The sequence below is a fragment of the Echinops telfairi genome, unplaced genomic scaffold (genome assembly GCF_000313985.2).
Source record: "Echinops telfairi isolate 266 unplaced genomic scaffold, ASM31398v2 ScPeMD7_31;HRSCAF=116, whole genome shotgun sequence".
Lineage (NCBI taxonomy): Eukaryota > Metazoa > Chordata > Mammalia > Afrosoricida > Tenrecidae > Echinops > Echinops telfairi.
The window spans coordinates 39138846-39152109 of NW_022103928.1; the positions used below are offsets into that span (position 1 = coordinate 39138846).

At 34.6% G+C, this 13264-nt stretch overlaps 1 protein-coding gene across 4 annotated transcripts in view; it reads left to right on the forward strand.

Moving 5' to 3' along the window:
- LMBR1 (limb development membrane protein 1) overlaps nt 1–13264 on the forward strand; it is a 160872-nt gene that overhangs the window by 60717 nt on the left and 86891 nt on the right. For 3 of the 4 annotated variants that reach the window (XM_030885593.2, XM_045289917.1, XM_004702332.2), the window contains exon 5: nt 3503–3606. The exons of the other annotated variant lie outside the window; for it this stretch is intronic. In XM_030885593.2, coding sequence (XP_030741453.1) covers nt 3503–3606 — 104 coding nt within the window. The remainder of the gene's footprint in view (nt 1–3502; nt 3607–13264) is intronic. 4 annotated transcript variants of the gene reach the window in all.

Genomic DNA, 13264 nt, shown 5'->3' on the forward strand with positions numbered 1-13264 from the left:
ACAGTAGCTGTTTATGGCAGTAGAAAGCCCAGTCTTTCTCCTACAGAGCTGCTGGTAGTTATGAACTGTTGACTATGTGGGTTGCAGCCCAATTCATAACCACTACACCACCAGGGTTCCCTGTGTAAAGACTGCAGCCTTGGAAACTGTGGGGACAGTCTTCTCTGTCTTAATGGGATCACTCTTAGTCAGGATCAACTTGACCAGCAATGGGTTAAATTTGGTTTTGATTAATAGTCCTTTATATTAGTAGCCTTTGGTGATGTAATAATAATAAAAGCAAAAAAAACCCCAAACCAGTGGGTATTTTTAGGGGGGGCAGGTATTGTGCTAATTGTTGTATATGCATTATCTTCTTTAATACCCAACAATAGGTATAATCACTCATTTTTATAGATGAAAAACCTCACCAAGATTAAGATAGTCTTATGTTGTTGTTGTTAGACGCTTTTGAATTGGTTCCAACTCATAGTCACTGTATATACAACAGAATGACACACTGCCTGGCCTTTGTCATCCTCACAGTTCTTATGTTTGAGCCCATTGTTCCAGCCGCTGTGTTTATAGACGTTGCCAAAACAAGGCTTCAACCTAAGGATGTCTGAAATGAAAGTTTGTGTATTTAGTAATTACTTTGAATTTCTTTTCATGGTTATTAGTACAGAAAAACATTAAAATGTCTTCTGTCTTATTTTTCTTAAGGCAGGAAAATGTAAAAGTATTTTATGACCATTTTTCTATTTTGAAGTTCAGATATCTGAACTTTTTCACTAAGATATAAGATATTGTTTTCTAAAATGTAAGATATTTAAATTTTTGATAAGTATATATGATCAAGCATATGTACTTTTGAGTAGGAAACTGAAAATCAATTTTACTAATTATATAATTTTATTTATTAAAAGAAGTAAATATGTCTAGGTAATTTGTACATATGCTAAGTTCTCTTTATTTATACCCCATACTGTTAACAAAGAAATGTTAGGGACCCTGTGAAACAGATATGCTAGCCTGTAATAAAAATAGTTAGAGAATATTTTGTTTGATATCAAGCCTGTGTCTGTCTAGAACAGGCATCCTCAGACTATGGCCCATGGCCATATGCGGCCCGCTGAGGACATTTATCCAGCCCGCTTGGTGTTTTTGCCCCATTTGTTTTTTTACTTCAAAATAAGATATGTGCAGTGTGCATAGGAATTTGTTCATAGTTTTTTTTTAAACTATAGTCCTGCCCTCCAACGGGTCTGAGGGACAGTGAACTGGCCCCCTGTTTAAAAAGTTTGAGGACCCCTGGAATGGAAGTTTCATGAGGGCAGACAATTCTATGCTTTCTTCATTAGCTTCAGTGTTCTGAATAATGCCAATAAAAAATATTGAATGAATATTGGTGGCCTGCTTTCATGTACCCGGAATTATAATTGCATGCAGCTCATTGAATCCTCAATCCTCTCAATATAATAACAGTGCTCTTCTCATTCCCTCCCTGTGTTTGCTCTTTCCATTGGTGGGTCTTCCCTATGCTGCTTGCTGTCTGAGCTTTATTCCTGAATAAACACCACCCTTTTAATCTCATGGTGTTGATTGTTGTAAGGAGTGCAAACCTCCTTTGTGTTATTGTTTATTTTATAAACCTTTCCACAGTTCAGTTCCACACCTAAAGATGTGGAAGAGGCATAGTCTTATGATCCTACCAGTGTCATCAGACCAGTAAATCTCGTCCTTTTAAAGATTTTTTCAGAGTTGTTTCATATTTTCTCCCACTCTATCCAGAACTTCCGGTTGTGATCTCTTTCCGAGAAGTGGGAAATGGTAGCTGGGCACCATCTAGCTCTGGTCTAAGGATCATGGATGCTGGGGCTCATGTGGTTCCTTAGACTTGGGGTCGAATTGTTTCCTTGAGTAGGAGTCTCTTTCTTCTTTGCACTGCATGGGGATAGACCAAGAGTTGCACTTTAGATGGCTACTGATTCTTGATTTTTAAAATTTTGTAATGCCCTTATAGCCAATATTTTGAACGTGGTTTTCAATGTTAAAGGAACCCTAGTGGTGGGATAGGTTAAATGTTGGATTGCTTACTGAAAGGTTAGCAGTTTAAGAGGCTATTTGCCTCTGTAAAGATTCACAACCTTAAAAAAAAAAATTACTAAGGGTTCATGAGGGGGGAGGGTGGCAGAGGGGGGGCGGGAATGAGGAGCTGATACCAAAGGCTTAAGTAGAAAGAAAATGTTTTGAAAATGATGATGACAACATATGTACAAATGTCCTTGACACAATGGATTGATGTATTGATTGTGATAAGAGCTGTAAGAGCCCCCAGTAAAATGATTTATAAAAATTAAACAAAAATTCATCGCCTCAGAAGCTCTATACAGGGCGTCCCAATGACTTGATGTTGGCACTTTTTAAAAAAAGTTTTGTTTTATTCACTGATTAAAATATTTGCAAATTTGGGCCAAATACTGTCCCAATGATGTAATTGAAGTTATCTGTCTTTTAAGAAATCTTTTCTTACTATCATTTTATAATCTTATTCTCATTTCATTTATTATCATTTTATAAAACAATGCAGACTATACCCAAAAGGGAAAAAGTATTAAGTGAGTTTGCTTACTTCTTCAACTTTTTCCTTTCCACTTGGAATTACTTACTAAAACTTGTATACAATCATACTTTTAAAAAATCTCAGGAGTTGTCATTAGCTCTACTACTTTCTGGCTATCCCACCTTGGAAAATGACACCTCCCCCCTCTGCCCTGTGGCAGAGTAGGAGAGTAATGATACCTACCTACTTCATAGGATTGCTGTGAAGAGAACATGAGGTTCTATAAACTCTGTAAATCACTTAGACTAGTGGTTGGCACATAAGAGCTCAGTGAATGCTAATTGTTATTTTTAAGAGTTTTTATGAGGTTTAAATTAAATAGGATTATGCATGTAAAATGCTTAGTAGAGTACCTGGCATTTATTAAGTGCTCAATAAATGCTAGTGGCTCTAATTTAAATAATCAAGTGCCTGTATGTCTAAAGAGGTTATGTTTTAAAGTCTTTGCATATGTCATTTCTTTGGTGAATTTACTTTAGAGCATGAGTAAAAATCGTTAGTTTTCATATTATCTTTTTCCAACAGCTGTAAAATTAAAGTATTTTATTTATTAAATTAAAGTTAAGGTATTTTTTCTTTTTTCTTTTTAATCATTTTATTAGGGGCTCATACAACTCACAATCCACACATACATCAGTTGTGTAAGGCACATTTGTATATTCATTGCCCTCATCATTCTCAAAACATTTGCTCTCCAAGGTGAAGGTATTTTTAAATGGTACATTTATTTTCTAAGTTCAGAGCATTTGTTAGACCTCTCACTTCAAGAACTCATCTTGTTTTATTATTACAAAAGTATAGATGTTTGATTAAACCACAATTTAGTAATTTTGCTTGAAGAGGCTGTCAACATTTTTAACTAGTTTTTCCCTTTTCTTTGAAAAATTATCCCCTTTGTAGGTTTGTGGAACCTTGCTTCTCTGTTTTCCAACCTCTGCTTATTTGTGTTGATGCCCTTTGCCTTTTTCTTTCTGGAATCAGAAGGCTTTGCTGGTTTGAAGAAGGTAAGGTGCTTTGGAATGAAATTGGTTAGATGAAGAAATGAATATCCATATCAAACTAGAAAAATTAGCTATTCCTGTCACAGAGTGTCTTTTGTAGTTTAAAGTTATGACATGAAATTCTAAAAAATTTAAAGCATAGCATGAGGTTAAGTGATTTTATATCTAGTGTTTTCAGGATAGTAGCATTATTTAAAGTCAAGCATGCTCCTACTTTGTCCTAATCTTCAAGGTACTATGAACTAGTCATCTTAAGTGGATATAGAAGGGTTAGAATAGGGCAAACTGGGAGGAATCTTTGCAAGAGCATATGAAAAAATCAATCAGAACTTTATAACTGTTAATAACTTACCATTAAATGTAGCATTTTATAGTAAAAACAATGGAATTTATATAATCTGGAGAAATTTGCTAAGCATTTTTGGAATATTGCATAAAATCTTAAGAAGTTAAGATTATTTTAGGAGTTTTAAGCGAAATTGGCAAAATGAATTCTAGTGTTAGAGTTTAGTTGAAGACACATGATATTTGGATTTTTTGTTCTTTTCAACTTTTGTTATATGAAGTGACAGTGTGCTTATATATCTTATTTCTGAATAATTCTCTAACATTAATGAAACAAATTTGTCATGGAAAGTTGTGAACTATGTGTGAATTCTTATTTCATATTTTTTGTTTAGATAATCTTAGGAGAAGAATGATTTAACATGAATGTGAAATATATTTAAAATCTACCTACTTTCTACTTTTTATAAAAATTTAGTTTTTAAATAGATTGTTATTAAAACAATAACACAACAGTAAGGACAAACTTCTTGTTTCTAACTTATCGTCCTACCTTCTATGAGCTAATCAATCTGGAAAGGGGTTTGACTAAATTTGCTTGAACAGGATTAGCAGCCAGTTTTAGAATTAAAACAAAGCAAAATAAACAAACAGAAAATCCCAATGCCATATATAATTTTTTCCCACGTTACTCCTTATCTTTGTGAAGTAAAAGGAGAATTTAGCTTGAAGAGGGACCCAAGAAGATCATTACAGAGATTTAGTGTCTAGCTTTGTTCCTTCTAATATTTTTACCTTTAATGTCTCTTATATACCTTTAAAAAATTCTCAAAGCACATATTGGACTATGTTAGTCTTTTGCTTAAAATCCCTCAAGTGTTATAAGCAGCATTTCACTATTTCAGATAGGGCTAAAGGTTGAACGAATGCAGAGGATAATTGCCTTGGCCAATCCTGTCAATTCCCCAGTAGAGCAGAGGTTATTAGAAAGAGAGCACTAAGCCAGAATCCTAGGATGGGTATCGTTTACTTGAATTGGGAAGTTGAATAGGGGACTGAATACAAGTTATAGAAACCAAATTAAGCAATTTGGTCTTCAGTGCTATTAAGGAAAGGAGGGAGAGGGGATTGTAGCATGAAAGGTGGATCAGGTAGAATAATTTTAAAGTAGGATATTCTGATTATATTATATATTTAAGGGAAGTGACATCGGAAGAGAGACTGAAGGTCCAAAGGTGAGAAAGTTTGGTTTTAACATCAGATTATTGGGAACCTTCACTAAATTACTTAATTCTCTTTTTATAAATGGGTATAATTTTAAAATTAAAAATATAACTGATATTTACTTTACTATCCTGATTTGAAGATTAAATTATATGGCACATATAGCGGAGGACTTTGCCCAGCAAATGTTAGCTATTATTGTCTTAAAGGTAATCAATAGCCGTATTTGACTACTAAGTAGTCTAAGGTACTGTATCAGTGTTAATACACGATCATCAAGAACCGAGTACACTAAAGTCAACTCTGTAGCTATTTACATAGTGTAGTCTCAGGCAATTTTAGAACTCCAAATTATTTTTCTCATTTTGAAATGACATGTATTGAAACAGGAAAAAAAATCTGTTTTCACATTAAAGATAACATGCTTTAAAACAAACCTGCTTAACTATAGGTGCATGTTAGAACCTAATGGAAAGTTTAGAAAGCTTTGAAATGAAGGTGGTTATGGCATGGCATTTTAAAATAATATTATCTTTCAGTTTTTAAAGCCAATGATATGAAAGAATTATTATTATTATATACCAAAGACTATCAAGTCAGTTCAGATTCATAGTGACCCTAAGACAGGATAGAACTGTTGCCTGGGGTTTCCGAGGCTTGAAATCTTCATGGAAGCAAATGGCCTCATCTTTCACAGAATGACTGGAGGTTTGAACTACCAACCTGGTGCTTAGGAGCCCCATACTTAACCCACTACACCACTAGGGCTCTTTATAGTTATGTCTAATGATATAAAATACAGGTTTGAGACTTTCTGCAATACAAAATCATTTAGTACTTACGTTTACAGATTCTAAATAATGTTTCTTGAGATACATAGTTCTCTACGGCTATGTTTGAATTATTACCTTTGCTTTCTTCATTGAAGTTAATGTTGTAACTGACCACAATCAATAAACTGTTAGATAAATATATATTCATGTACATATACCTTCTTTTTAAAGCTATTTTCTTATTGGTGAAGTTGGACATACCTAATTTCTGAGGTGATACTAAAGAGAAGTTAAAAATACTTCTAATTGGTAGATTAAACACAATAATTTGAGTAATGACAAACTTGTAATATAGTTAAGTTAAATTTCCTTCTCTTCCTTTGACCACCCTCATGGCACTGTTTTACTATGTCTAAGTCTGATGTATTCCCTAAATGGCATATGGCCCCACCATATTCCCATTGATTCCCCAGGGCAATCGATTTTAAAACAGCTCCTTGCATACTGTGCTGAGATGCGGAAATTGGCCACTAGCCATGGGCGGATGCAGAGCTTGAATTGAAAATCAAATTAAGCAGAATTTTCTACTTAGTTTTTAATTAAACCACTATGTTAATTCAAACAGGACATTTTAGGCCTAGGGGGTTGACTATGACTTTTAAGGGCCTGAAGTAGCCTTTCTTCTCTCTCCTTACTATGGTGCATGTTTCTATTTTATTAAGCCCATCTCCCCCTATTCCCTTTATAATTTTCAAGTGCAAGATAGTATATATTATTTTAAAAAAGTGAATATTTTAAAGTAAGAAAGTAACTTTTACTATGGCACTCTCTGCTCTTTTGAGTTAAGTGTTTTAGCATGTCTCACGTATTTCAGTGACCGTTATGTATTCTCTCTGGCTCTGTTGTATGTTCACATGTATTGGAATCAGACCCCATACTTAAATCTTAATTTTCCAACCCTGATGAATGAAGGTTTCATCTGCTAGTTATGTGTTACTTTGATGTAGAAATATTTTCTCCCTCTGTTCTGACACTGGTCACTATTGTATTTATACCAGAATCTTGGGCTTTAAGATTAGACAAGCATCTTGCACATTTTCTCTTTCCAGTTTACCTCAGAAATTCTAGATTATCTGGGTTAGCATCAGAAAATATTTTCTTATTTCATATTGAACTCTGAAGGTTCATGTTATGTTTTAGAATTGGATTATGAACTAAAATGCTGAGAGGAAAAGATCAAACAAATTAATGGAAGTGAAAAAAAAATCTACCGTATGATTGCTACATAAGTTTAGTGACTGATTAAATCATAGGCCAACAATTGTTCTGGGAGTCAATGTATAATAGACTCACCTTTATACCTAGCTTGAATTTGAAGTCATGGAATAAAATTTAACGTAAGCGACAGCAACATCCTGACTAATTATCCAAACTATCCAGACAACCCAAAATGTTCAGAACATAACACACGGTCTGTAGGATTAAGAGGTTAACTCCTATAACTTCAAACAAAGTGCTTAATAATAAAAGCAAAAAGTACAAAATTTGAGGTAACTTCCTTTCTTAATTAATTAGACTGACCAGGTGGAAGCGAAGAGTTCTGTGCTGGTGCTTGGAATGTCTATAAAGCTGGGCAACATGACAGCACAATAGAGGAGGAACAAAGATTTTTTTAATATGTTTCTATCCTGTGTCACAGTTTGAAATTGTCCTGGTTTATGTCCCTTTTGGCAAACTTACATAAAAGTGACCTTGTACTGTATTTTATGACCAGATGACTTTTTCCCCCCAGTGGCTAATTTGTATCAGGCCTCCATCTTAAAGGGACACAGAAACGAGTAGGAAGCCCAGGCCACTTTGTCTCAGTAAGCTTTCATTGCATTCTTTCATTATTTTTGCTTGTTTTTTGCCACTGATCATCCATAAATTGTTGGAAATGAGTGATTAAGGAAGTGCTGCTTAGTGTTAGTGGCACATGCGCATATTTGGCATGGTTTTTGTGGGTGAGAGGAAATCACAGACAAAAAGGAAAACTCCTGCTGGGTTCCTTTCAAGGAAATTTAACTTGGGTCATGTTTTGATCTTGGCGTTTATTACAGAAAATGGAGTCATATCTAACTAACTATTGTTATGTGTTAATTTGATTTTCCCAACACCTTTAAGAAAAAAATTGGATAACTTACTAATAGAACTTCCCATCCTCCACCTAGAAGGAACAGCAGTCTCTTTCTTAGAAATAGCCTGGAGGAGATCGATTTTTTTAAAACCACTTATTCTGGTAGTGTTATTACACTTGAGATAGGTTCCTTTTTGCATTGTTAATCTATAACAACACCAAGTGGTCATCTCAAATGTTGAAGCTTGGTATAGAGAATCTCAGTAAAGCTGTTAAATATGTTTATTTCATCAAGTTAAAATTTGAGTTTATAAAGATTTTGAATTAAAAATTGTTTATTTGATATATATTACTATTATATAATTTGCACATAAGCAGGAACTAAATTATGACTTGAATTATAGTATCTTTTGTTAAACTGCAGATGTTTTTTAAAAGTGCATTATCCTTTTCTGTATATTTTTGATGATGTGGTAATTTGAAATGATTATATTATAGTTTCATCATCTTCACTGTTTATAAGAGGAATTTCACGTTTAAGGCTAAGCTGACTCTTTATTTTTAAGACAATATAGTGACAAATAGCTTTCACATTCAGAAGATTTGGGTTTTAATCGTGAATCTTTTATTTGCTGTTTGATTTTGGGAAAATTTCTTTGTGTTCACATGTGTAAAATAGGGTTAATAGTACTTTATAGGATTGCTAAAAGGCATAATGATCTCATTTAATCTGTTAATAAAATACTCAAGTCTACACATTAGAAATAGCAGTTGTTTTAGATGTTTAATGTATCAGCTGTGACACTAGGAAAATTTGTGTAGGGTTAAAATTTGTATGTATAATATTTATAGCAAAATAATATAAAAAGTACATTGGTGTTGATTTAGTCAAGTTTATTATTTATTTTCAGTTGAATGTGTTTTATCTTACAACAATATAATTTTAAAGAATAGGTATTATGTTTAATAGGTAACTAAACCTCAAACTTTATTTTATATGATAATTAAATTGCTAACTAATGTCGTGTAATTTAGGGCTCTTTGTTAAATGGAAAAAAGTTTTGGTAAGGAGGAAATGAAGTTACCAGGTTCAGATTTTAACGTAATTTTACTTTTAATTAAACTGACTCTAGTACTTCCAAAATTCATGTAAATATAGAAATAATTATTGTCAATTAGAATTACTTCCAAAACTTGGTTTGTTTTCTTTTCTTTTTTTTTGAGGGAGGACTGAGGAATTAAAAACTTCTCTCCCTTGTTTAGAACGAACTTTATTTGAAAGTAAAACTAAATGTTAGATTTAATGCTGACTGGAAAGCTGCTCTTATAATAATGAAATCTACAGATTTACAGGACAAGAGCTCACTAGAGACCCTTGAGTTTGAATTGTTAAAATAATAAATTTATTTGGCTTTAAGCTCATTATTTATTTGTCTATAAGGTTATTTATTCAGCATATCACAGTGTTAATGCTCTGCTAGAACTTAGAATATTACTCCGTGATGCATATTTTGGTTCCCTACTGTACTAGAAATAAAGAGTTATATAGTCAGACTTATCAAAGGCTGTAGGGTTGTTCTATAATTTAGAGATTGCCATAATTTTAGGGTGAGATATGTTTCCTACTTTTCCTTAAAATTGACATCTTAACGATTATTAAAAATATATTGGTTTACACACTTTTAAGGAAAAGACATTTCATTTAGAAAGGTGAGATTTTATTTTGAAGTAATCAAACTTTAAAACAACTGAATTGTTAAAAATATATATGTAATGTACCATCTGTTAGTGATTAAAAATAAGATTTATAGGCAAACTCTTAAAAAATCAGAGTTAAATGAACTAAAATGATGAGCTTTATGTAAAACATTTTCTATTATCTTTTTTCATTTAGTTAAATAAATTTAAGTTTACTATAATGCAACTTAAATATTATATTGGTTCATATTTGGGAATATTTGATAGTTAACATTTTTGAGTATTAATAATTATATAAAGGTAGATTAAAAATACATTTGTAAAGGGCTTTACTAGTTTTTTTGAAATGTCAGAAAGCCTAACATGTCCTTTTAGTGATTTTGTTTCTATTTTCAAATGCCTACAATTAAGTTATATTCCTGATTTATCTTTGTAGAAGAGATTTAATAAAGTACTGTATGGTGGCATAGGAACTTACTGTTTTAGATAATTTAAAATACTGTGATTCAGTATGCTGAATAAGACTAGGTTACTGTATATACTGGAGTATAAGCCAACCCAAATATCAGCCGAGGCACCTAATTTTTTTTCCTCAAATATTTTTATTGGGGGCTCTTACATCTCTTATCGCAATCCATACATTCATCCATTGTGTCAAGCACATTTGCACATATGCTGCCATCATCATTTCAAAGCATTCTTTCCTTACTTGAGCCCCTGGTATCAGCTGCCCATTTCTTCCACCTCCCTCCCTCCCCTCCCCGCCCTCCCTCACAAGCCCTTGATAAGTTATTGATTATTATTTCCATATCTTACATCGTCATCTGTTGCCCCTCACTCACTTTTCCATTATCCGTACCCCTGATAGGGGGTTCTAGATTGATCCTTGTGATCGATTCCTCCTTTCTCCCCCCACCCTCCTCAAATCCTCTTGGTATCTCTACTCTTATTGTTGGTCCTGAGGGGTTTATCTATTGTGGATTCCCTGTGTTGTGGACTTTTATCTGTAGCACTATGCATGCTCTGGTCTAATCCGATTTGTAAGGTAGAATTGAGGTCTTGATAGTAGGGGGAAGGAAGCACCGAAGAACTAGAAGAAAGTTGTGTTTCATTGGTGCTATACTGCCCTTGACTGGCTCATCTCTTCCCTGTGACCCCTCTGTGAGGGGATATCCATTTGTCTACAGATAGGCATTAGATCTCCACTCAATGCCCCTCCCCTCCCCCCATGTCCATTCACATTGGGTATGATTTTGTTCTGGGTCTTAGATGCCTGATACCTAGTCCCATCGACACCTAATGATCACACAGGCTGGTGTGCTTCTTCCATGTGGCCTTTGTTGCTTCTGAACTAGATGGCCTTTTGTTTATCTTCAAGCCTTTAAGACCCCAGATGCTGTATCTTTTGATAGCCGGATACTATCAGCTTCTTCACATTTGCTTATGCACCCATTTTGTCTTCAGCAATTGTATCAGAAAGGTAAAAATCACTGAATGCCGGATTGTTAGAACAAAGTGTTCTTCTTTTGAGGGAGTACTTGAATTGAGGCCTAGTGTCCATCTGCAACCTTAATTCTTAACATATAGATATGAGTACATAGTTCTATTCCCCTCTCATTATATATTTACGTATATGCATGCCTGTATTTAGGCCTCTATAAATGTCCTTTGCCTCCTGGTTCTTTCCTCTATTTCCGTTTACTTTCCTCTTGTCCCACCATCACGTTCGGCCTTTATGTGGGTTTAAGAATTCCTTGCTGCTACATTGCCCTTGATTAAGTCCCACTAGGCATCCTATGACCTTCATTCCATTGATTTTGGTTCACTTGTTGTTCCCTTGTCCCTGGGTTGGTTTCTCCCCCTTTCTCCCACCTCCCCTTCTCCCATACTGCCCTGGAACCATTGGTCCTATTCTTTCATCTTCAAATTATTTCTCCCGCCTATCTTATCTAGATAGACCTGAGATACATTAATAAGTGCAAAAACCAGGCAAAGCTAAATAAAACAACGAAGGAAGTCAAAACCAACAAAATAATAAAAACAACAAAAACAAAATAGCAATACCAAAAAGAAAATGACTGACAAAAATGGAAAAGCCTATAAATAGTTCAAGGTCTGTTTGCTGACCTTTACGGTGTTTTCCAGTCGAGTCTGATGGGGTGTTACACTCTGTCTCCAAAGTCTATTTTTGCTATTCCCCAGGGATTTCATCATTCTGCTTCTCCTGCTGCTCTGCTGCACGCCCTCAGTGCCTCACCCCAGTGTGATGGGGCCAGACTGTGCATCATTCCCGCATTGTATCTCCAGTGCTGTCCCCACAGCGTTATGGTTCAGTGAGGGACACCGTGTCCAGTGGTGGGGCTGGCCCTACAGTCCTCCTCGTACGTTGTCTGCTCCGAGCAGGAACATTGTCCTCAGGGCTTAGTGGGCCAGGATGTCCTCTCCTCTCTCTCCATCTCTTTTTCTTTCTCCCGTGAGGCTCCTAATTTTACCACAAAAACTGCATCAAAATGTGCTGAAAAAACTTAGCTTATACACGAGTATATACGGTATATAGTTTCCCATAGTGGATGCATCAGTTTACAATTCCATCAGCAATGAATGCGTGTTCTAATTTCATCTCATTCTTTCCAATACTTGTTTTCTGTTTTACTGATCCAAGGGCATGGTAGAAAGGTAAAATAATATCTCATTATGGTTTTGATTTACATTTTCCTAATGCCTCAATAGGATCCCTTGTGGTGCAGTGAATTTACCATTGGGCTGTAACCAAAAGGTTTGCAGTTAAAGCCCACTAGTTTTCCACTGGAAGAAAGTGAGGAAGTCTGCATCTGCAAAGATTTGCAACTTCAGAACTATATGGAGTAGTTCTACTCTGTGCTGTAGGATTGGTATAAGTTGGAATCATTGCAAAAACAGTGGTTTTGGAAAGATTCATTGGTATTGAACATCTTCTCATCTACTTCCTGGCAATTTTTATGCTTCGTACCATATAAAAAATTAGCTCAAAATGGATTAAGGTCTTAATTACAAGAAGTGAAACCACAAATCTCAAAAGAAAACACAGGATTATTCTTTAGGATCTAGTTTTTGACTATGGATTCTTAGATATGACACTGATAGCACGAGCAGCAAATCACAAAATTGATAAATTTGACTTAATTAAGTTATAAACTTTTATTCCTCAAAGAACTTTATCAGCTATATGAAGAGGCTACTCACACAGCTGGGGAGGAAAAAAAATGGTTTTATGTCTGAATAAGGCTTAATATTCAGACTATAATCTCTATAATTTAACAACAAAAATACAAATACTCAATTTAAAAAATAGGAAAGGGTATGATTAGCTTTTCCTATAGTCTGTTTTTTAAGCCCCATTTTTTCCTAGGCTCATCTACCTGAGGCTAGATTTTTGCTGCAATTCTTTCCGTTACTCAGAATGTACTCTGTACTCTCACATCTCCATGTGTTTATATACATTGTTCTCTTTGTTGGGAAAGCCCTTCCTCTGATTTTCCTGCCTGGTGAAATCCCATTTTTCGTTCTGCTTGTGAGATGGTGGTGA